The sequence below is a fragment of the Nycticebus coucang genome, chromosome 1, assembly GCF_027406575.1.
Source record: "Nycticebus coucang isolate mNycCou1 chromosome 1, mNycCou1.pri, whole genome shotgun sequence".
Taxonomy (NCBI): Eukaryota; Metazoa; Chordata; class Mammalia; order Primates; family Lorisidae; genus Nycticebus; species Nycticebus coucang.
Genome location: NC_069780.1, coordinates 85719413 through 85747079, shown reverse-complemented (window position 1 = coordinate 85747079; position 27667 = coordinate 85719413). Strand labels below are relative to the sequence as shown.

General features: G+C 41.9%; 1 protein-coding gene, 1 long non-coding RNA gene and 1 other non-coding gene across 5 annotated transcripts in view; 1 reads left to right on the top strand and 2 right to left on the bottom strand.

The window, feature by feature from the left end:
- FNIP2 (folliculin interacting protein 2) overlaps positions 1 to 5843 on the bottom strand; it is a 135992-nt gene extending 130149 nt beyond the window's left edge. For 2 of the 3 annotated variants that reach the window (XM_053583550.1, XM_053583577.1), the window contains exon 1: positions 5518 to 5843. In XM_053583550.1, coding sequence (XP_053439525.1) covers positions 5518 to 5624 — 107 coding nt within the window. In that variant the 5' untranslated portion in view covers positions 5625 to 5843. Of the gene's footprint in view, positions 1 to 4997; positions 5109 to 5517 lie in introns of those variants that run through there. The other variant, XM_053583585.1, reaches the window with a different exon arrangement.
- A 67-nt stretch (positions 5844 to 5910) lies between these two features.
- Positions 5911 to 26284, top strand: LOC128581189 (uncharacterized). Its single transcript, XR_008378776.1, has 4 exons — positions 5911 to 6298; positions 7089 to 7156; positions 8900 to 9043; positions 25644 to 26284. It is a non-coding gene; the product is annotated as an uncharacterized LOC128581189 (long non-coding RNA).
- LOC128593377 (small nucleolar RNA SNORA11) lies at positions 9370 to 9498 on the bottom strand. Its single transcript, XR_008382346.1, has one exon. It is a non-coding gene; the product is annotated as a small nucleolar RNA SNORA11 (small nucleolar RNA).
- Positions 26285 to 27667: the final 1383 nt, after the last annotated feature.

The window sequence follows — 27667 nt, the reverse complement described above, 5'->3', positions numbered from 1 at the left end:
GCTGAGTCCCCCAGAAAACTACATTGGACCTTGAGGCTTGGGTGATGCAGTGACCTTGCTCAACAAGTAAAACTTCTGCACATACATATTGTCTATAATGATTAGCATCACTAATTAATCTGGCCTCCTAAAGTTTACAGTGACATTCGGTCTTCAAACAACAAACATTATTTTTCATAACAGCCATCAGATATTTTAACAAAGAGAAAATATTGTGTGAAGAGGTCTTATTTAAATCAGGTTTCTCCATAAACATTATCTTCAGTCTATAACCTCACAGTGTAAAATACTGTAAAGAATATTTTATTTAAAATAATACTCTAGGAATATTTAAATAATTTAAAACAATTAAAATCACAAAAGCAACACGAATTCATTAGAACAAAACCAAAAATACCAAGGGGGGTAAAAAAAAAGACACAAAAGAATAAGAGAAAATTTTCACTCACCTCTTGGCAAGCACTGTTAATATTGGTGTACCATGTTGCTAACCCTCGTACACCCATGATCATTTTCTTCCATTTCATCCCTTTCAAAAGATTTTTAGACTCATTTGATTACCTCTTCACAACTCCATTACACAGGCCTGATGCCATTTTACAAATGACAAAACTGAGGACTAGAGAAATGAAGAGTCTTGTTTGGTCTCACATCAACGTACGTGGCAAGACTAAATCAAAGGCCTCCTCAATTTGTCTTCCAAGTGCTTTCAAAAGAACCCACTTCATTAGATGGAAAAGTTCCCTCCTTCACCTCTGTGAAAAACAACAAATAACCTTCCAAAGTGATAAGATGTGAGGAGTATGCCAGAAGATCTAGAGGAGCAGGCAAGAAAATCTAGAGAAAGACCACTAGAAAGTAGTAAAAAGAGATCAAAACTGCTATCTGTTGTATGTCTTATGTTTGGGGGATTAAAAATGAGTGAGAATGGGTGGCGCCTGTGCCTCAGTGAGTGGGGCGCTAGCCCCATGTACCAAGGGTGGCGGGTTTGAGCCCGGCCCAGCCAAATTGCAAAAAACAACAAAAAATAGCCAGGCGCTGTGCTGGGCGCCTATAGTCCCAGCTACTCTGGAGGTTGAGGCAAGAGAATCAGCTAAGCCCAAGAGCTGGAGGTTGCTGTGAGCTGTGACACCACAGCACTCTACCGAGGGCAACAAAGTTGAGACTCTGTCTCTTAAAAAAAAAAAAAAAAAAAAGAGTAGGTACATTAAAAAACACATTTTTCCCCCAGAATATTCTCTATCTTACCTCAGAAAAAATCTCACTACAAATGCATCTCAGAACCTGACAGTGGGAGAGGAGGAAGAACCTGTGATTTTCCTCCCTGTAAGGGAAAAGAAAAAAAATCACAGTCCTGCCTCAGTCACTCCAAGTATGAGGACAGCCAGTGATTTCTTAATTCTGTACTTAATGTAAAAATCTACTCTTTCCCAGTGTTTCATTTATCTGTTAGAGTTGCCAGTGTGTTGTCTGCTGTTTATTAGTGTACAATCTGTTGTCCTTCAGATTATAAACTCCAGCAGGTCAGACCATAGGTGTGCTACCTGAATTTGTACAGCCAGAGCACCAAGCCACAAGCACGTGGGCATCAGATGCTATTTGATTAAGATGATAAGTGGATTACATTATATTTATACTAACCCTCAAACAGATTACTTAAATTTATTCTAACACAACAATGAAGATTAACACTAACTAGGCCACTCGGCCCTAGGTATTCAGGACTTGGAGGAAGAAGAGGTCCTCAAACTACAGCCCACGGGCCACATGAGGCGGTGTGACTGTATTTGTTCCTGTTTTTTTTACTTCAAAATAAGATATGTGCAGTGTGCACAGGAATTTGTTCATAGTTTGTTTTTTTTTAAAACTATAGTCTGGTCCTCGGTCTTAGGGACAGTGAACTGGCCCACTGTTTAAAGAGTTTGAGGACTCCTGCACCAGCTAGCAAGCAGCTGCGATGCTTCCATTTACTCCTTATACCCCAGGTGATATGTATGGTTGGTTACTCATTTCATTTAACAGGGCCAAAACAAAACAACTGATAGCACATGATCCTTTCTACCTCCCTGCTCTACACATATTTTAGGGGAACACTGACCTATTCATTTATCAGAGACATTTAAAAAACAAAAACCTTAAGATAATGCTTCAAACTTAGACCACACGTGTAAGTCAACAGGCAAATCTTGGTTTTTAAAAACTCCTATGTATGCACGGCGCCTATGGCTCAGTGAGTAGGGCCGCCCCATATACAGAGGATGGTGGGTTCGAACCTGGTTCTAGCCAAACTGCAACAAAAAAATAGCTGGGCATTGTGACAGGCGCCTGTAGTCCGAGCTACTTGGGAGGCTGAGGCAAGAGAATTGCCTAAGCCCAAGAGCTGGAGGTTGCTGTGAGCTCTACTGAGTGCAAAAAAAAGTCTCTAAAAAATAAAATAAATAAAAACTCCTATGTAAAAATACAGGCCTTAAATCCAGGATAACCAAGAACCTAAATCTTTTTCTGACTTGAGTCACTTTACAAATCATTTTTGGTCCTAACTGATTCAGACATAAACTCATATCAACTAATTAAAAGTGAAAAGCATTCTGAAGAGCAACACATAGAGAACTTTCTCAAATTTCAAAAACTACAATGAAATTTTATAACCTTAAATGGGATTTAAGCTTTACAAAGTTCATATAGTGCTCCTGACTTCTTCCCCCAAACATGTAAATTCAATCTCTTCTGATTCCTTTTCTGTTTTCCTAGCAACCTCTTTTCTCAACACTATGAAAAGGGCTTTTTGTCCAGATCCTAAAGGAAATAAGGACTCTTAAAAACTGCAATAAATCTCTGTTTAGATGAAATACCAGGAAGCATGAAGGCCTGAAAATGACCTGTGATACAGGCTACTTACATTAGACAACAAAATTCCTTTCTAATATACTATGTGAAAGTTGGAGGAAGCAGAGAACAAGAAACCCAGAAAAGGGACTAGGAAGTGCACAAGAGTAAACAGAGTGATACCAAGGCCAAAACGATTGGAGAAGAGGAGAGAAACTTAAAGTTAACTAGAGAATAGTTCATCATGCAAACAGGGAATACATAAAAGGCTTCCACAAACTTTAAAACAGAAAACTCTGGATCTTACTTTGGTTTATATTTCCCCAATATACATTACAAAACTGCACCAAAAGTCTACCTGAAGCCTCAGATCTACAGGTTACATCCTGTATTTAAATGCCCTAAAGAACATAAATTCATATTAGGAATACTTGATTTTTAAAATAAGGGTTTTACCTTAACTTCTAGAAACCTACTCAACTACGAAGTGCGTTTTTTGAGGGCAACCAGCAGCCTGTCTGAGGAACTCCCTTCCTCCAAAAGGCACACACCAGCTCTTGTTTGGTAAAATCTGGATTAAGAAGGAACACAGGGTCATAATTTTTTTAGGTGAGGAAAATTTTCCAGGAGGCTCTGCCCAAGAGGGCTCCATAGCATGTAAGAGTTAGTTGAGGTGAAGAGATCAAAAGGAAAGACTTGTTTAGGCGTCCTTTCTTAACCCAACCAGCAATGCTTGATTTGTTCTCATCTTCCGCATCTTTGCTGACAGCTGCTACTTCACCCCCTTTCCCATGGTGACCCCTATCAGGGACACTATTCAAAGACGCTCTCATCAACTGAAATTCCCAAAATTCTCCTAAAATATCCACCTCAAAAACTTGTAAAAAATCCTAATGAGGTCAAGAAAAACCTAGCAATTGGCACAATTTTCTGTTCTTCATTATACACCAATGGGAAGTCAGAACACCACACTTGTGTTCCCACAAAGTGGGACTCAATTTCCCTAATACAGCCAGACCCTAAATATAGCCACCATTTTTGTTCAAAACACACACAATTAAATTTGTAGATAGAAGTGGTGGTGGGCAACTGGGCAAGGAACAAAAAACAGTGTAACTCCACCGTCTCCACCAGCATTAAAATGGCTTTTAACGTCCTTGGACTGCCAAACTAGAGACACCTGTGACACACATGGCCCCTTTGCTCCAGGTCTTTGTACTCTTGATGGAATCTGGGTTACGGGGAGGAAAGGGAAGAAATTACACACCCTGGGTCTGCAGTAATTCTACCATTCTGAGAAGGTACGCGGCATCACCAGTACTCAGAGTTGTGAAAGGCATAGAATTCCCTACTCAAATTATAAGGATTCAGTCAGCCTAAAGGAAACATGAGAATTTAACCAGGGTAGTTTCAAGTCCTCACAACTTACCTTTCAAACACATACACATCACAAAAAAATTACTGGTTATTCAATTTTCATATTACTATATTGAGAAACTGTTTTAAATGAAAGGAATTCAAGAAAAGCAAAATCTAAAACATAAAACTTAATCCAAAATTATTTCAAAGTTTCATTTGAAACTTTTAAAAGGATTTATTATACTAGGTCTAGACCCGTTTTTGCTAGACATCTGGGCCAAAAACCACGTAACAGAGCGTTGGAGTTGGGAGTAGATAATAAAAAAAATTGCTGAAAAACTGGTAAAGGCAGATAAACCAATGTCTCAACCATAAGGTCTGTGGAAAAGCAATTAAGGACATTTTAGGGCATCTTTTCAAAGTTAGCCCTAGAAAGCAGAATAGCATAGGGATTTTAAAGACTAGATTCTGTGGTCAAAACGCAGGCTCTGCCACTTACAGCTGTGGATCTGGAGCAAGATGCTTAAGTTCTCTGATTTTTAAGTTTCCTCACCTGTAAAATGGGAATTATACTAGCACCTACCTCACTGCTAGTTGGGGAAAGGAGAGAAATGAACATAAAGCATTTAAGACAATAAATCCTCAGTAAGTGCTATCCATCCGCAAGAGTATGTGTTCAGGAGGTCAAATGTACTAAATGTACACATCAGCTTGGTTAAACAGAAATTTCAGAAATTTCATAAAAGCATTTTACTCGCCCTTTTCACACATCATGCAGCATCCACCTTCCAAATGATGTGGAAATTACATACTTTCATTCATCCGTTTGAGAGCTTGTCATTAATGGCAAGAAAGAAGAAAGATGCCTTCTTCATAGCTGTTGCTCCTTCCCAACTTCGAAATACTGTCACGTACACAATAGGTTGGTGCTGCCCTCAAAATGACAGCTGACTGCTTTGCAGGGCCCGCAGAGGCGCCCAGGCGGCTGTGCCCGGAAGGGGCTCACCCCAACCCACGGCGGATCCCCCACCTCCGGAGCCCAGCACAGCGCACGCCGGGAGCCCCAAGGAACACAAGCCAACTCTCAGGAATAGGGAAGGACCCTGAGTTGTGGAGGAGAGGAAGAAAGCGAGGAAAGAAGGGGGGCTCAGGGTCACAGAGGGTCGGGAGGCACACGCGGAGCAGGCGCGTCCACGATGACAAGCCTCGAGACCGGGTGCCGGCGATGGGCAGCGACGTCCCGGGCGGCCCGCTCCCCTCCTTCCCTTCCGCGACGAGCACCGAAGCCAACTCCGGTCCCGCGCCAGACTTGCCCCCTCGGCGCCCCCTTACCTAAAGGCGGGTCCTTCCTTGGGAGCCCTGCCCTGGGCAGACGCCGACGCGGGGCTGCCGCCGCTGCCCCTTTTGTTGAAGAGCTTCTGGAGCAGGGTTGGGGCCATGATGCTGCCGCCGCAGCAGCAGCTCCGGCCGCGGAGCTTGGGGGGCCGCCGGCTCAGCGCGCAGCCGGGGGCGGCGGCCGCGGCGGCGGGGCCATCGCGGCGGCGCGGCCGCCCAGCCTTGCGGGAGCGCGGGGCCGCTGCGGCTGAGTAACTCTGCTGGGCGCTGGGGCGGCCGGCTGCCGGTCATATGACTGAGCCGGGCCGCCGCCGCCTCGCGCGCTGACAGTTATCTCCTGCGGGAGGAGCCCGCAGCCCCACGGCGGCGGCGGCGGCGCGGGAGGAGCGCGGCGGCCCCGGCGGCGGCCATTGGCCCGGCGGTCGCCCGCCCCGGGCTCACGTAACCCTGGCGGGAGGCGCGGCCCGGCTCGGGCGGCCCCGTGCGCCCGGCTCGCGTGGGACGGGGGCGGCCGCCGCGCTTAAAGGGGCCCGAGGGGCGCGGCCGGCAGCCTGGGGGGCAGCTCCGCGAGTCGCGCGGGCTGCCCAGGGAGGCTTCGCTCTTTCGTACCAGCGAGAAAGCAGTCGGGCTGATCTTCGTTCTTTTTGACAAAGGCCCTGAACTTGGGTCGCTTTGTTCAGGTAACAGGGCTGCTTTAGAGGAGGCGTGTACTGAGAGCGGGCTTCACACGTGAGGCTGCTGTTTCAAAGGCTCTGATTTGAATCACACTGAGCCCAAGGTATTGGCACGTTTCTTCCATCCCAGGTTCGATTTCCCCGGGCTTTTTAAAATAATTTGAACTAATTATTCAAATTATTTGTTCTGTTTGGCGTCTTGGGCCATCATGCCATGGTTATATAAACAGTCGCATGTGAAGTGTTAAGCCCTTTAAAAGAAAAACACCTATGGAACTCACTGCATTTATTTAGAAACTTAAGAGAGGCTATTTTACAACAAGGGATTGCTTTCCTAACACGTGCTTAATATTTCAGGCACATAATAATCTGTTAATCAACAACAGATACTACCTGGCCTGGGCAAGGGAGGAGTTAGAGTGTTTGCTTCACTTTCCGTCTCAGTCCCCGCCCCAGTCCACTGAGAATTTAATCCTGTGTGTGAACCAGACCGCCTGTGGTAAAGAAAGACGTTACCAGACTCAAAGCAGTTTCCTAATCTACGTTTTATAGCGTTGGGCTGCACAGTTTTTCTGATGCTGGGTAATACAGCTAAACTTAGTAAAATCCCAGTCCTGCCGTCCTGAGTTATCCTTCAAGAACAGCGAACAGTGACTCACCTGATCTCAATCAGATTGAAAGGCGGACTCTTGGCAATTCAGAAAAGCAGATGTATTTTTGTGTATATAAGGAATCAAAAAATCTATTCTGGCTCTATTTTAATTGCATTTTAAAAAAATTGTGTAGGTTTCTGGCCTTAGATGGAAACTAGCTGTGAATATATATGCTGAAATTTCGCAAAGGTAAGGGAAAGGTGGTAGAAACTAAAACTCAGTCTTTTTTTTTTTTTTTCAGATTTTTACTGCTAAAATGGTGGATTAGGTGTTTGTGTTGGTGAGCAATCATCCTTTTGCACAACTGATGTATGCAGAAGCCTGATTTGCGAATTTGCTATTTCTCATAGAGCTTACAGTGTCAATCAGTATCTTATTTAGTAGCTACTGGCTTCTTCTATTTTGATCTTAGTGAAAAAACAGGTCATATCATGACCAGCAAGCAACACACTTAGCTTTTCTCACCACATCCTTGGTCAGAAAATGTTTTTTATTCTCCAAATTAAAACCTGCTTACTCTCAATGAGCCTAGCAGACTGCATATTGAAGAGTGATTTGACAGGGTGTTCCTAGGACTGTTTCAGTTCCAGACTGGTCCAGGTACACAGATAATCCAAAAGAAGCGATTAAAACCTCATAGCCTGCCCCAGCCATCATCTTCGATTTGGCCTTCACTGGGCAACTGAAAAGGAGGACTGTACATTTAAAGTTATTAAGGATAAAACTTGAGTTAAGAGGGGGAAAAGGAACTGTACTGGTTCCCCTCTTACTGGTCTCTCCGTTTACTTCGCTTCCTCTCAACATCACATTCTTCCTCATCCTGGTTCTGGCCACCCCCCCGTGCTTTAGGTTTTGTTTTTTCTTTAGAGACATGGTCTTGCCATGCTGCCCAGGCTGGAGTGCAGTAGCATGATCACAGCTCCCCGCAGTCTTCTTCTCCTGGTCTCAACTCATCCTCCTACCTCAGCCTCCCAAGTAGCTGGGATTACAGATATGAGCCTTCCACACCCAGCTAATAGATTTTTAAAGTGTATGAAAATCCTAGCCAACAAAGGTCTGGAAGACAGCTTTAGACAGCTCCCCCAGTCTTACTGGTTTTTGTTGTTTTGTTTTGGGGTTTTTTTGGCTGTTCACGTTCTCTATAAAAACCCAGTCTTTTGCTTGTCTTCCATTGTTCTCTGCCTGATCCTGGAGGCTTGTCAGTGTCCCGGTATCCAGCACTGGTCTTGGGCTCATCTCCCCATTCCATGCATCTTCTTTTTCACCTCATCCCCATTCCTGTCTTAGGAAATATACCTGCTAGCTGTTCTGTATACAGCTATCAAGAGGAGCAAGAAATAAGACGACATAATGAATGCTTAAAGATAACAGAATGACACGCAAATGGGAAACAGAGATATAAAGGGCTGACTTACTTATCCTGGTCCATTCTGAGTATTGCTAACAGTTCTCAATTAGTATGTATTCTGTAAGTTGTTTTAGTTTTGCTTCTAGACTGTCATAGCCTACAAATAGCTACAAAAAGAAACTACAAATCTAGTTTCTTTTTTCCGAGGCAGATACTCTGTCACCCTGGGTAGAGTACCATGGTCTTTTCTTTTTTTTTTTAATTAAATCATAGCTATGTACATTAATGTGATCATGGGGCACCATACACTAGTTTCATAGACCGATTGACAGAGTACCATGGTCTTAAAGCTCACAGCAACCTCAAACTCTTGGGGCTCAGTGATCCTCTTGCTTCAGCCTCCCTACAGGCGCCTACCATATGCCTGGCTGTTTTTAGAGAGGGAGTCTCGCTCTTACTCAGGCTGGTCTTGAACTCCTGGGTTCAGGCAATCCGTCCATCTCGGCCTCCCAGAGTGCCAGGATTACAGGCGTGAGCCACCACCCCTGGCCCCTATCTAGTTTCTGTTACCCCTTCTTCCCTAACAGCTTGCAAGAGGGAAAGGAGCTTGAAGCAAGAGCATGTCCAGAAAAAGTTTCCTCGCGCTTAACAGAAAGATAAATGTAGGTGGGTTTTTTTTGTTCTTTTGGATGTCGTATGTCTAGATCTAATGTCACAGCTATCTTGCTACAACCCTGAGGATGAAACCGGAACTGGAGATGGCAGAACAGAGAGGTGGAAGCAAGCTGGATCCTTGGTGACATTACAGAGCCACCATCCCTTTGTCCTAAGCTGACAGTCCACGTCAGGTGAGAATATTTCTGTTTCCTGAAGCCAAAGGCAGTCTATGAGAGGTTTGTGTTTTCTTCCTTCTCTTTTGCTTGTCATGTGAGACAAACTTTGATCTATTTATCTCACACTATGCTAGAGAAAACATTCATCATCACTGGTCCTGTTCTTTTTTTTTCATATGTCTAAGTCATTTCACAAATTATTTACAAAAGCAAGAATAAAGTGATAGTGAAAATAATTTTTAAAATGTTCTAATATTGGGCATTTTTTTAAGCATGCAGTACAATACAGTGATCACCCATACATCTGCCACAGACAATGTATTATTTTTTTCTTGTTCTTCACATATAGGGAATTTGTTCATAGGGAGGCACCAAGTTTTGTGCCCCTCATCGCAATGACCCCAGATTCCTGTTGGGTATGATATAAACAGAGCAGCCATTCTGCAGGCCCCTTGCTCTGAGCACACCCCTAGTGAAAAATAATTTTTAAACAAATTTTATTTTAAATATAGCAAGCCCAGTAATTTATTCTGTATTTTCCTGCATTTGATGCCATATTTGCCTTAAATGGGCAATGTTCTTTGAATACAACTATTTATCAGTCAACAGAGATAACTATTTACAGTCATCTTGTAAATACTAAATACCAGATTTCAAATACATCTCTAATGGTTTTAGCTTATTGTTACTTTTGATGATTCTTACATTGAATAAACAGAAAGCAATGCTTTTGAAAACTTTGATGGCTTATTATTTTAAAGAAATGATAGCCATCATCTTTGCTTCTTAGCTTCAAAACATTTTCATTTTTAGATTTATAACCACCTATTAGAATTAGCAATTTGATGTATTTTTTCATCTCTGCTGCAAACATTCTTTCACCTTTGTATATGCATATTTGCCTTTATCATTGATTGATTTACAGACCGAAGTATTTTTGCAACATCAGAAAAGATGACAGAATATATCACACGATCTGTTTAGGATGCCTCGGTTCTTGTTGCAAAATATTGAGTAAGGAAATCATTCCTGTTAAATGACTAACTGGGTGAGAATACCATATTTCTTTTTTATTCTTGAATATGGTTGAATCATTGATTCTTAAGTTTGAGAAAATTTATCTAGGATAGCATCATCTATAGACTCATAGTCTGAAATTTCACTTATGTGATAAATTTCACCATCACCATTGAAGTCTAAAGTTCTTTTGTCTTTTTTCATTCATCTGAGTTTTCCAATATTGGGAAATGTTTTTCTTTATCAATTTTCTTCTCCTTGGCATTATGGAAAGAAAATGAAAAATTCTGAATTTGTGTCAGGGATTAATAAAAGCTTTACAACAACAATAAATGCCCTGGCCCGCGGGGAATTCAACGGGGACCTGGGAAACAAAGGGGTCAGTCGAATGAGGGGACAAGAGACATGAAAGAATGAGAGCAAGTCAAGAGTCTGATCAAGCTCCGTCGAGTTTATTTTTCAGCTGGACTTATAAGCACACAAACGAGGAAGTAACTAAGGGCTATTCCTAACAAGGCAGGGAGGGGGCTAGTTTCTGGAAAATTACTAGAAGGACCCTAAGGCGGGGGGTGCATTTTTGAGGAGATATGCAAGGGGAAAGTACTGTTGCTGTTTATGGTTGAATTCCTGAGAATAGTTTGCTTGTAAAATCAAGATAGCAAGGGGCATTTTTGTGATATGTTTTGGCTCCCGGCAAATAAACACCACAGAGAGTGTCTTCTAGATTTTTTTTTCTACCCTCTTGAAAGATGACATAGTTATTTTGGGCATTACAGTAAGGTAACAGAAGGATGATCTAATGATGATTTCTTTTTTTCTTTTAAAATACCCTCTTGCCCAGGTAATGTGCTGTGGCCTGAGCCTTGCTCAGAGCAACCTTAAACTCCTGGGCTCAAGTGATCTTCATGCCTGAGCCTCCCAGGTAGCTGGGACTACAGGCACCCACCACAATACCTGGCTAATTTTTCTATTTTTAGTAGAAACAGGGTCTCGTTTTGCTCAGGCTGGTCTTGAACTACCGAGCTCAAGCAATCCACCTGCCTTAGCTTCCAGACTTTTCCCACTATGCCTGGCCCATGATGATTTATTCCACTACAGAATCAACCTTCTAGGTGATTCCTAATCCTTCATGTTATTATTTTTTGTCTTTTCTAGTAAGACAAAATTGTTGAAATTGAGTAATGTTGAAATCATTTCTGGGATAATGATAAAGCAGAATGTTTAAAGCCAGAGGAAATCAAGGTTACTAAGATCCTGTAAGTGGTGGAAAGGTCCAATGGACCCTTTATGGTAATTGCAGGATAGAATGAGTTTTATTATATTTTTTTAAAAAAGAAATTTACTCTTTTTTAGAAAAAGTAAGAGTCCAAGAAAGAATACACGTTGTGAAATAGCCATCCTTATAAGCAGTTAGAACCTTTTAGGAAAAAAACTCAAAATCTAAAATTAAATCCAATGAACCCTGATAATACAGAGATTAATTCACTGTAAGTTGATTTTTCTGGTATTTGCAATAGAATCCAATTTGTCTGATAATCTTCCAGTGTTGATCAATGACCTCCATGATGCTGAAATCAAGGATAGTTTTCCTGTGTTCTCTGCAATTAATTCAATTGTCCACTTGCTCCTTTCGGAAACATTGAACCTTTGACATCACAGACATCTTCTAGTTTTAAACAACTTTATTGGTTATGTCCTTAGTCTCCTTTGGAAGTTCTTCTTCTTCCCATCTATTTTTTTTTTTTTTTTTTTTGAGACAGAGCCTCAAGCTATCACCCTGGGTAGAGTACTGTGCTATCACAGCTCATAGCAACCTCAAACTCTTGGGCTCAAGCGATTCTCTTACCTTAGCCTCCCGAGTAGCTGGAACTATAGGTGCCCGCCACAACACCCAGCAATTTTTTGTTGTTGTTGTTTTTGTTATAGTTGTGATTGTTTGGCAGGCCAGAGCTAGATTTGAACTCGCCAGCTCTGATGTATGTGGTTGGCTCCTTAGCCACTTGAGCTATAGATGTCACCTTCTTCCCATCTTTTAAAACGTGAAATTCCTCAGGGCTTCTCTTCTCTTTTCAGCAGCACTCTCCTCATTTGTACTCCCCCTCTCCCTAGATAAACTCATCCATTCCTGTGACTTTAAATGACATCTGCATGTTGATGACACCTGATCTTTAATCTCTGATCCTGACCTCTCTTCCAGGATTTTATAACTAGCTGTCTACTTGATATGGCTACATGGATATTTTGTAGGCATCCCACACCGAACTCTTGATCTTTGCTTGTTCCAAATCCTGCTTTTCTTGCTCATCTTCTCTATCAATACTTCTCTCACACACAGGTTTAAACAGAAACCTAGAAAGCATTCAGCATTATCTCCTGGACTTCTGCAATATCCAAATGGATTACTTTCTTGCCTTCTCTCCAATTTACATACAGCTGCCATAGAGATTATTTAAAAATGTAAATTATTTTGTTTCATGTCACTTCCTTGGCTAAAACTTCCGTGGTTTCTCATTGCACTTAGTAAAACCCCCAAATGCTTAACATCACCAATAAAGTCCGATATGATTACGTCCTTGCTTCCGTCTCCATAGTCGTCTCAGGTCACCGTCCCCTCACTCACTATCTTTCAGCCTTGCTGGTGTGCTTTCAGTTCTTCCATCAGGCCTCTTCGGCCAGGAATGCTCCCACCCGCCCAATCTTCTAACTCTGTGGTGAAATCCTATTTATCTTTCAGTTCTCCATTTAATGTCACTTATTCACACATTCACTAGCCAACTCCTTTCAACCTCCATCCTTAATCAAGGACTCCACCTTGCCTTAGTGTTTCTGTTATAGCTTTCTGTTAAAGAAAAAAATTTTCTTTTTTTTTTTTTTGAGACAGAGCCTCAAGCTGTCGCCCTAGGCAGAGTGCCGTGGCATCACAGCTCACAGCAACCTCCCACTCCTGGGCTCAAGCGAGTCTCCGGCCTCTACCTCCCAAGTAGCTGGGACTGTAGGCGTCTGCCACAATGCCCGGCTATTTTTTGGTTGCAGCCCTCATTGTTTGGTGGGCCCGGGCTGTATTAGAACCCACCAGCTCAGGTGTACATGGCTGGCGCCTTAGCCGCTTGAGCCACAGGCGCTGAGCCCACTTACATAATTTTCATTTAACCCGTAAATAAATAAATAGCTTTGTCCCCCACCAAACGTGTTTGCCTTTATATGAGGGATTGTGTCTGACTTGTTAACTAATATGCTTGGCACATAGTGACTTCTCAAAGTGTATTTGTTGACTGCCTGACTTAATGAATGAGTCAATAAATGAATAAAGTTTACAGCCCCTGCTGCATTGGTAAGTTCTGGGCCCTCACGAAAGAATTCTATGTACAGTGCCCATAGCTCAGCGAGTAGGGCACCGGCCACATACACAAAAGGTGGTGAGTTCAAGCCCAGCCCAGGCCTGCTAAAGACCAATGACAACTGCAACCAAAAAATATCTCGGCATTTTGGCGGACACCTTTAGTTCCAGCTATACTCAGAAGGCTGAGGCAAGAGAATCACTTAAGCCCAAGAGTTGGAGGTTGCTGTGAGCTGGGATGCCACAGCACTCAACCCAAGGGCAACACAGGGAGATTGTGTCTCAAAAAAAAAGCTATGTAGTAATCATTAGATGAGGAAGACTTCTTGAACTTTTTTCACTTATTTACTTGGAGAAGAAGAAGCCGCTTCTGTCTCATTAGGAAATTGGTCATATTTTTTTTCTTGATTGCCTGGCTTAACCATGAAGCCCCTTTACCTCAATATTACTAAATCACTTCTGCAGAGAATCCTACTGAAGTGTGAATATTGTCTTTCTGAATTACCTACCCTCTGCATTTTCTCTCTTCTCCCTTACACCAAATTCCCTTCTGAGACAAGTGATACAGTGTACTGATACAGTTACTGTTGCTTTTTGCTGCAGGTAATGGATGGCCAGCACAAATAGGCTTAAAAAATAAGAGATATTGGCGGCGCCTGTGGCTCAGTGAGTAGGGCGCCGGCCCCATATGCCGAGGGTGGCAGGTTCAAACCCGGCCCCGGCCAAACTGCAACAAAAAAATAGCCGGGCGTTGTGGCGGGCGCCTGTAGTCCCAGCTACTCGAGAGGCTGAGACAAGAGAATCGCGTAAGCCCGAGAGTTAGAGGTTGCTGTGAGCCGTGTGACGCCACGGCACTCTACCGAGGGCGGTACAGTGAGACTCTGTCTCTACAAAAAAAAAAAATAAAAAAAAAATAAGAGATATTTAACCTCATAAAATAATAGGCCCAAAGGTGGGATGGAGTTCAGTCATAGCATGCCAGAGCTCTGGACTCTATGTCTCTGGAATTTGTTTGACTCTGTGTGTTAAACTCCTCCCCAGGCTGGTACCGAGATGGCCACCACAGTTCCTGGGATTGTGTGCAGGTGCAACAATATCCAGCAGAAGATAGGCGTGGTCTCTCCCTACCTGTCTCCTTTTCTTAGAAGCCCTATAGCATCTAATCACTGGCAAGGGGGAAGTGGGGTGTGATTGGCTGAATCACATGGGTGAGAGGTAGTTACCAGAACAAAACCAAGGCTGTCACAGTACAGAGGGGAGAAAATGACTTTTGGGTAAACAACCAAGAGAATTGCCTACATGTACATTAATTTATAAATTACAAAAATGCAGACAGCTCTATTTTCCCTGAATATTTTTCAAAAGCCCACTGCACCATGACTATGGATTCTTTCTTATGGGAAGAGAGAGGGTACTACAGATTTTTGCATCTCCAATTCCATAGGGGGATTCTGTAAGGTGATAGGTATTAAATACATGTTTTAGCTTGGTGCTCATAACACAGTGGTTATGGCACTGGCCACATACACCAAGGCTGGTGGGTTTGAACCCAGCCTGGGCCAGCTAAACAACAATGACGACTGCAACAACAAAAAAAATAGCCAGGCATTGTGGCAGGTGCCTGTAGTCCCAGCTACTTAGGAGGCTGAGGCAAGAGAATCGCTTAATTCTAAGAATTTGAGGTTGCTGTGAGTTGTGATGCCACAGCACTCTACTGAGGGCAACATAATGAAACTCTGTCTTAAAAAAAATAAAATAAATGTTTTAAGAAAATACAAAAATATCACTATGGTACCATTTTTTTCTCAGTTTAAAAAATTGCCCACCAAACACTTTCTGCCAACCCAAACTTTTCAAAAAAACAGTTTTTCAGGTTATGATTCAGGAAATATTTGCCTATTTGTTAATGCCTCTGTGGTGTTTAACTTTGGTCCAGGCATTCAGTAAAAGCTCATCCAATTAACATGGGGTTGGAGTCTCTGCAGAACTGATTTGGTGATGCTGTGGCAAAAGGCCTTCAAGGTTAAACCAGGCGCTCAAAGAGCAAAAGTCTGAGCCCTGTGTAGGATCAATTTCAGACTCTGTGAACTTTGTTTCCCCTCTAGAAGCAAGATGTTGAGAAGAGTACTGAAACTCTCTCCCATACCTATACTCAAACAACAATCATGCACAGAGCATAAAATTTAGAAAATGCAAAACAGTACAAAGATGAATATAGTAATATACCTACCTATTCCACAACCAGGATACCCTGTTTCCCCGAAAATAAGACAGTGTCTTATATTAAGGTATGCTCCCAAAGATGCACTAGGTCTTATTTTCAGGGGACGTCTTATCTTTCCTGTGAATAGGTCTTATTTTCGGGGAAACAGGGTAGGTAGACATAGCCATAGTTAACATATTTATGACCTTTCTTTCTCCTTTCTTTTTGTTCTTTTTTTTTTTTTATGTATTTGGCAGACATTTTTATTTTGGGGTCTGATGACTCCCCAGGTCAGTAATTCAACAATTTTGCCATTTGTAAATCATCGATTCTTCCTAAATTTATGTAGTTCATGTGTTTAGTCCGTAGTCATCTGGTGTTCCAGTACCACCTGTGTTCTAGCTGGTGACTCTTACATATATATTGCTCAAGAATTACTTTGGAATTCTGCTTAAAAATTATGATTTGCCCACAAGCATCTCATCTGCCCACCCCCACTTCTTCAAAGCCCACTAAAATGACAGCAAAGGAATAAAAACGGCATTAACTGACAAGACAAAGGGAGAGGAGAGACAGAATTAGAGACTTCAAGAAGTGTATGGACAAAGACAAGTTCGGAAGATAGAAAGGTGGAGGAATAGTGATTAATTTAGCAAAGAGGAAGAGGTCAAAACCTAAGTATGAAGATGAGGGCCAGTTCCTCTCACAGACCCAAAAATCTTTTAAAGGGCAAAAGCTGATGACAATATAACAGGCATCAGAGTTGGTATTAGACACCTTCGATGGTAGCACATAATTGAGAACAACCTCAAAAATGCAGACGGACCCATCAACCCAGGAATGGATTGACAAACTGTGGCACGTGTACCATGGAGTGCTATTTATCCTTAAGAAAAGACAGAGACTTTACATCTTTTGTGTTTACCTGGGCGGGAGTTGAAACACATTCTTCTTGGTAAAGTACCTCAAGAAGGGGAAAAATCATATGCAGTGTACTCAATACTAATATGAAACCAATATATAAACAACTACACTCCCACACAAAAGAAGAAACACAAGTATAGTCTAGTGGGGCGGAAAGAGGGAGGGCGATTAATGGGATCCCACCTAATGTGCACAATGTGAGGGTGTTCAGCAGGCCCTGTGTCTGAAGGGCTCAACTACAACTTGAACTTTAGAAATGAAAACAGTATAACCTAAACATTTGTACTCTTATATTAATCTGAAATTTAAAAATAAATAATATAAAAAGAACTAACCATTGGCTCAGTGCCCATAGTTCAGTGGTTATAGTGCCAGCCACATATACCGGGGCTGGTGGGTTCGAACCCGGCCTGGGCCTGCTAAACAACAATAACAACTACAACAACAACAAAAAATAGCCAGGCATTGTGGCAGGCACCTGTAGTCCCAGCTACTTGGAGGGCTTAAGCCCAAGAGTTTGAGGTTGCTGTGAGCTGTGATGCTATCACACTCTATTGAGGGTGACATAGACTCTATCTCAAAAAAAAAACAAAACTAACCAGACACACACACACACACACAATTGGAAAACTTTTTAGCATAGAATCTTTTACCAAACTAAGCAGTAAACCAAGTCACATAAGATGCACACATCATCAGATATACGGGGTCTCAGACATTACACCTTCTGTGCAGTCTCAGGGAGCTGGAGGCTGTACCTGAGCAAAACAAGAAAATGGAAGATACAGGAAATAAGAGCCAATGAAAAAAAGCATCAAGTAAAACCCTAAGGTGCGAGGAAGGGATGTTTCAGGACCTCTAGAAAACAACCAGGTCAGAGAAGAAGGGAAGTGGTCTCTGAAGGTAGCTCAGAAAAATGGACCTCAGCCAAGCACGGTGGTTCATGTCTGTAATCTTAGCCCTCTGAGAGGCTGAGGCGGGTGGATTGCCTGAGCTCAACGAGTTCTAGACCAGCCTGAGCCAGAGCGAGACCCTATCTCTAAAAATAGCTGGGCATTTTGGTGGACGCCTATAATTCCTGCTACATGGGAGGCTGAGGCAAGAGAATTACTTAAGCCCAAGAGTTTGAGGTTGCTATGAGCTATGACCCACCACACTCTAGCAAGGGCAACAAAATAAAACTATGTCTAAAAAGCAAATAAATAAATAAAGGCTCAGCGCCCATAGCTCAGTGGTTAGGGTGCCAGCCACATACACTGAGGGTGACAGGTTCGAACCCAGCCCGGGCCTGCCAAACAACAATGACAACTGCAACCAAAAGTAGCCGGGTGTTGTGGCAGGCACCTGTAGTCCCAGTTACTTGGGAGACTGAGGCAAGAGAATCGCTTAAGCCCAAGAGTTTCAAGTTGGTGTGAGCTGTGATGACAGCACTCTGCTCTACCCAGGGTGACAGCTTGAGACTCTGTCTCAAAAAAAGAAAAAAAAATCACTGATAAGTAGATGGGAGAGATGCTAGAACATTGGGAAAAAATTAACAATAGCTGGATGGAAAACCAAACAAATGATAAAATGAGGCAATTATTAACCTTGGGAAAAAACGAAAACTTGTACAAGAAAAGAGGTTGCAATGCATTATTTGGCTTTGGGAAGAATATTTACATAGTCTAAATAATGTAATTTTGAGCATAATTTAACAAAAAATTTTATGTAGTGTACTGGGACATGGGTGAAGAAAAGAGAAGTTGAGGTAAACAAGTAAGATTCTGCTATTTATTCACCGTGGCAGAAAGTCAATGGATAAGGACTAAAGTTGGCAAATTAAGAAATAATGAAATAAGCATATAATTTTTTAAAGATACAGAGAAAAGTAACAGTGAAACTATTTAGGAAAGCTGAGGGTAGTAACCTGTAGAGGTAGGCCTAGGTGTGGGAAAGAGTGAGGTGGGAGGCTTTTTCTTTTTAGTTATAATTCTTTTAATACTATTTAACTTTTAAAATGGTTTAGATGAATGCTATGTGTGTATTTTCCTTTGATAAATAATCTCACCTACGGACATTGTATAAAATCCTATTTCTGGGCTAATGTAGTAAGTCTGTAGTTAGATTTAGGAATCTGAACTTCTAACCAGACCTTCAAGAAACTTGGAAGCAGAAGGTCTGTAGGTGATACTTTAAGAAATATCACCCAGATCCCTAAAATTACAATCAAAGTTTTATAGGAATGTGCAGTTTTTTTTGAGACAGTCCAGAATTTTCAGATCCTCTTTGATGTCTCAAACCCAAGAAAACTTACAAATTACTGTTCTGTGCCTCCTGCCTGCTTTTCATTCAAGAAAAATCGAGGCCAGGCGCAGTGGTTCACCTGTAATCCTAGCACTCTGGGAAGCCCACGCCAGTGGATTGCTTGAGGTAAGGAGTTCGAGACCAGCCTGAGCAAAACCAAGACCTGTCTCTACTAGAAATAGAAAAGCTAGCCCAGTGTTATGGCGAGTTCCTGTAGTCCCAGCTGCTTGGGAGGCTGAGGTAAGAGGATCGCTTGAGCTCAGGTGTTTGAGGTTGCTGTGTGGGGCAGCAGAGTGAGACTGGTTTGTGAGACTTTGTTTCTCCAAAACAAACAAACAAAAAAGAATAATTGAGGTTCCGGGCGGCGCCTGTGGCTCAGTCGGTAAGGCGCCGGCCCCATGTACTGAGGGTGGCGGGTTCAAACCCGGCCCCGGCCAAACTGCAACCAAAAAATAGCCGGGCGTTGTGGCGGGCCCCGGTAGTCCCAGCTGCTCAGGAGGCTGAGGCAAGAGAATCGCTTAAGCCCAGGAGTTGGAGGTTGCTGTGAGCTGTGTGAGGCCACGGCACTCTACAGAGGGCCATAAAGTGAGACTCTGTCTCTACAAAAAAAAAAAAAAAAAGAATAATTGAGGTTCCATTAGTTATTTAAAATCAAAATAAGAGCTAATTATTATTGTAGTGAGTTAAACGCTTTATAAAACTCATTAAATGATACCTGTATAGTCTAAAATGCCTTGGCTAAATTTTCAGTCCATTGCTTAGTGTATTGCATGGTGAATTACCAGTGCATTACTACTTATAATACATTGAAGTCAATGTAGGGGTTTGCCAAAGTTAATGTGAATCTGTTGGCATCTACTATGATGTTGACCAATGCCATAGCTCAGTTTTATTCAGTTGAAAAAAAAAGGTGTTTGTATGTGGTCATTCAGCGGTGTCTTAAATGGTGTAACAGTACCACATAAATGGTGCCACGGTCCAACTGGAAAAGTTTAATACAGGTATTTTAACAATATTGTACTTTTAGTCAACATTTTAGTAATTTTATGATACAAGCCAGCCTTTCTCAAACTTTTCAACCCTTTAAAAATTGTTTTTGTCGGGGCTAGGCACAGAGGCTCACACCTGTAATCCTAGCACTGTGGGAGGCTGAGGCGGATAGATTGCCTGATCTCACAGGTTCGAGACCAGCCTGAGCAAGAGAGAGACCCTCTTTAAAAATAGCTGGGTGTTGTGGTGGGCACATGTAGTCCCAGCTACTTGGTAGGCTGAGGCAAGAGAATCGCTTGAGCCCAAGAGTTTGAGGTTGCTGTGAGCAATGACACTACAGCACACTATTGAGGGTAACAAAGTGAGACTTTGTCTCAGAAAAAAAAATTGTTTTTGTCTTTATAAAAAACAATTATAGGATTTTATGAGATGAAATTTGGATAGACAGCAGTATGTGATTTTATTTTTGGTATGAAGTCACCAAAATGGAAAGCATTGAAGGTTGAATCATATTTTTTAAAAAAACTTTATAAAGAAGTTAGCAAAATTAGCTTTTTTTATTTTAGTGAAAATAGAAAGTAATGGACATTTTTAAAGAAGATACATCACATAGATCACCACAGATCAGTAGCTAACAAATTAATTGTTAAATGAACAATATGCACAGGATGGCCTTTATTAGTATTTAAATTGATTATGAAAAATAGTGAGGGCGGCGCCTGTGGCTCAGTGAGTAGGGCGCCGGCCCCATATGCCGAGGGTGGCGGGTTCAAACCCAGCCCCGGCCAAACTGCAAAATAAAAAAAATAGCCGGGCGTTGTGGCGGGCGCCTGTAGTCCCAGCTGCTTGGGAGGCTGAGGCAAGAGAATCGCTTGGGCCCAGGAGTTGGAGGTTGCTGTGAGCTGTGTGACGCCACGGCACTCTACCCGAGGGCCATAAAGTGAGACTCTGTCTCTACAAAAAAAAAAAAAAAGAAAAATAGTGTTATAGTGTTACTACTCCCATTTTAGAAGAGAAAAGTCATGCACCAGGAGTTATCCACTGCCAAGCTATGATTTGAATCAATCTGGCACCAGAATCTGTCCCCTTAACTGCTGTGGTATGTTCTCACAAGACCAATTATTGCAAAACAGTCACATAAATAATGATATCAGTATATATGGTATTTTCTCATAGACAGATTTTTAGAATACATTCTTAAAAAATATATCACTACCAAACTCTGTGTGTGCACAGAACAGCTGTCAACCAATACTGTGTCACCCTCATGTCTCAGAGAACGCATTTTTAAAAACGATCACCTAAATAATAGTTTGAAATTTCCATTTCTGTTCATGTTTGGCTATAGTTCCTTATCTCAGCCTTTTCTAAATTTACTTGCCTTCCTGACCTGGTTCTCTTGCAAAACTTTTTTTTTTTTTCCTGAGACAGGGGTCTCTCTCTTGCTCAGGCTGGTCTTAAACTCCTGAGCTCAAGCAATACACCCATCTTGGCCTCCCAGAGTGCTAGGATTATAGACATGATCCACCACGTCCTGTGCAAAACTTAAGACAACACCTTCATGCAACTATCCAAAGTGCTTTCTTCTTCTTCTTCTTTTTTTTTTTTTTGTAGAGACAGAGTTTCACTTTATTGCTCTCGGTAGAGTGCCGCGGCGTCACACAGCTCACAGCAACCTCCAACTCCTGGGCTTAGGCGATTCTCCTGCCTCAGCCTCCCAAGTAGCTGGGACTACAGGCCCAAAGTTGCTTTCTTAACAAGCCTGCACTTCCCCTTCCTCTTACCCACAGCTAAATGGTTATTCTCTGAGCTACATTTCTTAAGTCTTTCCTAATCAAAGTGTAAATGGGATCTAACTGTCATTAATGTACATTTCATTTTTTTAAAATCCTAAACCATGTTATATCACAGAAAAAGAAAGTATCCATTGTGATCTATAAATATCACAATTTGATACCTCTTTTTAATAGCCAGAAATTTCACATCATTCTTTGATATCCTTCTATTAATATTTGTATGCCACTTTCCCCACATTTTATCTTAATGTAAAACATATTTTACACTTGAAAGTCTTGATTACTCAATTATACTCTGTAACACAATACATATATAAATTTATTTATTTCCTGGGGTAATAAAAGCTCTGAATATTCAAATATTCTACCATTTTAATTATTAGTAGCAAAAAACTGACCAATATAAAAATGTAGTTCTTAAACATAAAAAAATGCATTATAAATTCATTTCTGCACCTTGTGAAGATTTTACAGGAATGAGACAGGACAGATTCAACATTAATATATATATTTTGTTTTTATAGTTGTATGTTCTAAGCAACCTTACTTACATAACAAAGTAGATGAGAATTAAAGGTGTTTTGTAACAGCATGTAATTTTTTTGTTCCAAAATATATTTTTAAAAAATCACCATGTTCTGGTTCAGCGCCTGTAGCTCAGCAGTGAGGGCACCAGCCATATACACCAGAGCTGGCGGATTCGAATCCAGCCCAGGCCTGCCAAACAACAGTGACAACTACAATCAGGCGAGCGTTGTGATGTGCACCTGTAGCCCCAGATACTTGGGAGGCTGAGGCAAGAGAATGGCTTAAGCCCAAGAGTTTGAGGTTGCTGTGAGCTGTTACACCAGGCACTCTACCCAGGGCAACATAGTGAGACCCTGTCTCAAAAAAAAAAAAAAGTCACCACGTTCTATCATGAAAAATTAGACTGGTGGCCAGGAGCAGTGGCTCATGCCTACAGTCCTAGCACTTTGGTGGGCCTGGAAAGATCATGTGAGGCCAGGAGTTCAAGACCAGCCTGGACACCATAGAGAGATCCTTCCTTTACAAAAAAGAAAAAACAAAAAATTAGCCTGCCTTGGTGGCACATGCCTGTAATCCCAGCTACTCTGGAGTCTAAGGCAGAAGGATTGCTTGAGCCCAGGAGTTTAAAGTTGTAAAAGATATGATGACACCACTGCACTATAGCCTGGGCAAGAGTATGATACCCTGTTTCAGAAAAAGGAAAAAATTAGACTGGTATCCAGCACTTAAAAATGTATTTTAAAAGTTAGTATTAACTTTAAGTTGTTTTTAATGGACTTTCTTTTCCCTACTGTTTGTTTTTCTTTCTTTTGGGGGGGTGGAGACAGAGTCTCACTTTGTCTCTTGAGGCTGAAGTGATCTTCTTGCCTCAGCCTCCCAAGTAGCAGGAACTACAGGCACCCGCCACAGTGCCCGGCTATTTTATTTTATTTTATTTTTTTTAGAGATGGGGGCTGGCTCTTGCTCAGGCTGGTCTCCAACTCCTGACCTCAGGCAATCCCAAAGTGCTGGGATTACAGGGTGAGCCAGAACGTGCCGGGCCCTCTTTGTTTTTTCCTTTCCAGTTAGGTATCACATTGCTTTAATCATTATAGATTTAGAGGATATTTTTAATATGTTAGACCAAAAGTCTGTCACTTATTCTTTCTTTGTTGTTTGTGCTTTTTATTGACAATAATGGTGTATGTACATATACCCTATACATATATCATATATATGGTATAGGTCATGTTTTGATATATGTATACATGGTGGAATCATTATATGATGCTTATCCATTACCTCATGTTCTTACTTTTTTGTAATGAGAACATCTGAAAAATATTATTTTTGTAATTTTGAAATATGCATTATTAACTGTGGTCACTGTGCAGTGCAGTACATCTTAAAAATTTATTCCTCATAAGTAACATTTTTTTTTCTTTTTATCAAATCATAGCTGTGTACATCAATATGATCATGGGGCACCATACGCTTGGTTCATAGACCATTTGACACATTTTCATCACATTAGTTGACATAGCCCTCCTGGCATTTTCTTAGTTACTTTGCAAAGACATTTACATTCCACATTTACCAAGCCTCACGTATACCCTTGTAAGATGCACCACAGGTATGATCCTTTCAATGCCCATCCCTCTACCCCCCTCCCCCCTCCCTCATAAGTAAAATATTATACTCTTTGGTTAACACTTTATTATCCATTCCACCCTAGCTCCTGGTAACTACATCTACTGTTGACTTCTGTGACTACTTTGATTTTTTTTATATTCCACATATAAATGACAACATGTAGTATTTGTCTCTCTATGCCTGGCTTATTTCACTTAGCATAATGTTCTCCGGATTTATCCATGTTGTAATGACAGATTCTCTTTTTTTTTTTTTTGAGACAGAGTCTCACTATGCCATCCTTGGTAGAGTGCTGTGGCGTCACAGCTCACAGCAACCTCCAACTCTTGGGTTTAAGTGATTCTCTTGCCACAGCCTCCCAAGTAACTGGGACTACAGGCACCCGCCACAACAACCGACTATTTTTTTGTTGCAGTAGTCATGGTGATACCAGAGTTTCAGGTTCTTGGTCTCTGCGATTCAAAGAATGAATCCACGGACCACAGATCAGTGGTAAGACAGGATTTATTCACAAAGAATACAAAAACTACAAAAACCAAAGCTCTTGGCAGAGAGAACCCAGGTGGGGAACAAGCTCTTTCTTGCTCCCTCTCTGAAGTCTGTCCCCAGGCTCTCTGCTCAGGGGTATATATAGTCACAAGTCAGGGGGGTTGTATTGCCAAAACTCAATGTTTACTTTTAGGGTGTAGGTCTTCTACAGTTACACCCAGTTGTCCAGTTAGCAGAGGGGCAGAACTCTCAGGACTTGGAAAGGCACATGAAATTGACCTGGCCATGAAAGTGACCAGCCCCAGAAAAGGTGGGGTTTCTCTTTCAGCCAGAAGGGCAGAGGGGAAGGAGACACCAAGGTGCCAGTGTCTCCCCTGCAGGTGTCTGGCCCCTTCAGCCTGCTGGTTCCCCACTCCATCCCCCGGCCGAAGCATCAATACCACCTGCCAAGACTACTGCCAAGGCGGCAGGTCTTGGCACCACCTGTCCTGTATCAATTCTCCCTCTCCAAGTGGAAGCTCTAACTGCTGTTAGGGAAAAAGGGCAAAGACTTGATCTGACTGCTTCCTGCCGAATCAGGTGATGATAGAAGGGGCAGTTAGGGTTTTTCCTGAGGGAGAGCGATCCAAGGGTTCATGATAGAATCAGGTCTTGGACCAGAACCATCTTTACTGTGTGTGGCTTGATGACATTTAAGTGTAGGTGAACTGTGGTTGATCCTCCTCATGGTCTGCTTCCGTAGAAGGTGGAGGGTTCCAGGATTTGGAATGATGTATCCAGGAAACCATTCCCATAAATTTAACAGCTGTAGAAGAAGACAAGATAACAGAAAAGGGACCTTCCCAAGTTGGAGTTAGGGAAAGTGATTTGGAGGGAAAAGTTTTGATCATGACCAGATCTCCAGGACAGAAAAGCTCTTTCAGGGAGGGATCATACCTACGGTGCATCTTACAAGGGTACATGTGAAACTTACTAAATGTAGAATATAAATGTCTTGACACAATAACTAAGAAAATGCCAGGAAGGCTGTGTTAACCAGTGTGATGAAAATATGTCAAATGATATATAAAACCAGTGCATGGTGCCCCATAATTGCATTAATGTACATAGCTATGATTTAATAATAAAAAAAACTTTTGAGTTAGGATATTAATTCAAATACATTGAATTTTAGATTAATTTTGACATATTTGATGCCATTCTAATATTGCTTATCTAGGAATCCAATAAATCTCTCCATTTTTGCAAGGTTTGTTTCATGTTCCGTAATTAAGTTTTATAGTTTTCTTTTCACAGATATCATATTTTTTTGAATTTAGAATCACATGTATTTTGGTTACTTTAAATATGACCTTTACTTCTCCTTCTCTTCCTCACTTCCTTTCTTCTTTCTTTTTCTCTTGTCATCCCAAACAGATTATGACCTCCTGCAGGACTGGGAATGGATTGCCCTTATAACCTCCTAAGTCCCCAGGATAAAGCTATGCTGGACTGGTTGCTAAGGAAAGAAATACTTGTTGACTAAATAAATGAATGAAAGGCTTGATTCATAAACTAGAAATGCAACAGGAAGAATCTGGGGGGTCTGCCAGAAAAAGCCTCAAAGGAAAGCCTCCATCCCTCACTAATGGATGATAAATTATGGCTTGATTATGCCATATGGCAAATCTAAAAAAGAAAAAGTGATTTGAATATTAGACATATTCTCTGAGTGTCGATTCCCTCAGAGAAGATGAATAAACGCTTCTGATTTCTTCAGAAAAATGCCAATGTTTTCCTACCTGTGAAGCTCCCTAAAACACTAAGTTCCATTGAATAATAAAAGGATAATTACGTATTTTCTCCAAAAAAAGGATGTGTGCCCCTTGAGCATCATAGATTTAATTGGCCTTTTTAGTAAGAACTGTACTAAACACAAAGACTTGCTAGTATTAGGGTAGTGGTGTGATTTTTGAGTGGGGCTGCTCTGCACTCTCTTGCCTAGAAGAAGAGGTACACAATTTCACAGTGTACCCACCCTTCTTTGTCTACGTACCATCCTTCTAGACCAGTGTTTTCAATATTTTTATCTCATGGTACACTTGAACCTATAGTTAAACTTTCACAGCACACTCAACTCATGTTCAAAAAAAAAAAACCAGAGTAAAAGAAAAAATATACTAACCGTGCTTTGAACTTACATCAAAAATCATTTAATTAATGATCTTTAAAAATTTTTGTGCCACCCCTAAGATCCTCTCATGGCACTTCAGTGTGCTCTGGCACACTAGCTGAAAATCACTTAGATATTGACCGTGAACTAAGAAGTAGGCTCAGAGCCTCTGAGTGTGAGAAGGGGACGGAGAACACAGTTTTGAAGCATTAGAGAGGCTGCACCAGCAGCGGACAGACCCTTTCTGTTCTAGACAGGAATTCCCTTGACTCCCACTACAACTTAGTGAACACAGCCTGCAGAGTGGGGGCCTAGGGGGTAAGGACCCATCTTGTGGTTGCTTGTCCGGCAGGCCTCACTGTTACATGGTCCCAAAGTGAGGCTGAGAAAGCACTAGAAAACATCAGAAGCTCTAACCTAGAAGCCCAAGGAGAGCCCACGTCCTTCACAGATGACAGCTGTTTTACTGTGTGGGAATTCAGACTGCCCTTCTCCCACTGCTTCATGCAGTGACAGGAACAAAGGGGTGGCCTCAGAGGTCCTGGAAAAGTCTCACCCTTTCCTGCTGCACAATGCTCTTAGCCTTGATAACATCATCCACCTGAAACCGTCAGAATTGGTCACATTACCCCTTTGTCAATGCTACCAAGAAGCCATGGACTTCCAGGATACCCTCCCTCACTCCAGTCCCCACATGGCTGTGTAATCTTATATGCTTCCCTTCTCCCACCCCTTCCCTACTTCTGCTGTGCTCACCCAAATGCCTAATTTCTCAACAGCACATCACGTTCAGTGCCTTGCTGGACCTGAAATCTGAATCACCCCTCAGAGATGACTGCATTTTCTGCAGTCCTCTTTAGTAGTGGCTGTTGCCTCTGTCACATCCCTCGTGACACTGGTCGTGGTGAGGGAATTTAGGTTCCCCTTCCTCCTCATTTCCACTTTCTAACCACTCTTCTTCCCTAACAATCCCCAGCCTTAAATCTCATGTCATCAAGTACTGTTCCCTCATTGTCGCTTGTCCTCATTTCTCAAAGATTTTAGCAGCTTGCACAGAGTCACTTTCTCTAACACCTTTCAGCATATTCCCTGATCTCAGGGTCCATGTCCTGGCTTCCTTTCTTCCTATGATTTTGCCTTTTATCCTATATCAGACACTCATTGGGAGATCATACCCTGCAGCTTGACATAATTAATAACACTAACTCCATATTTTCAATGTCAAACACCCCAATCCTAGCCACTGTTCCACTCCACTGAGATCTGTAGTCCCTAGGCTCTAAGACCT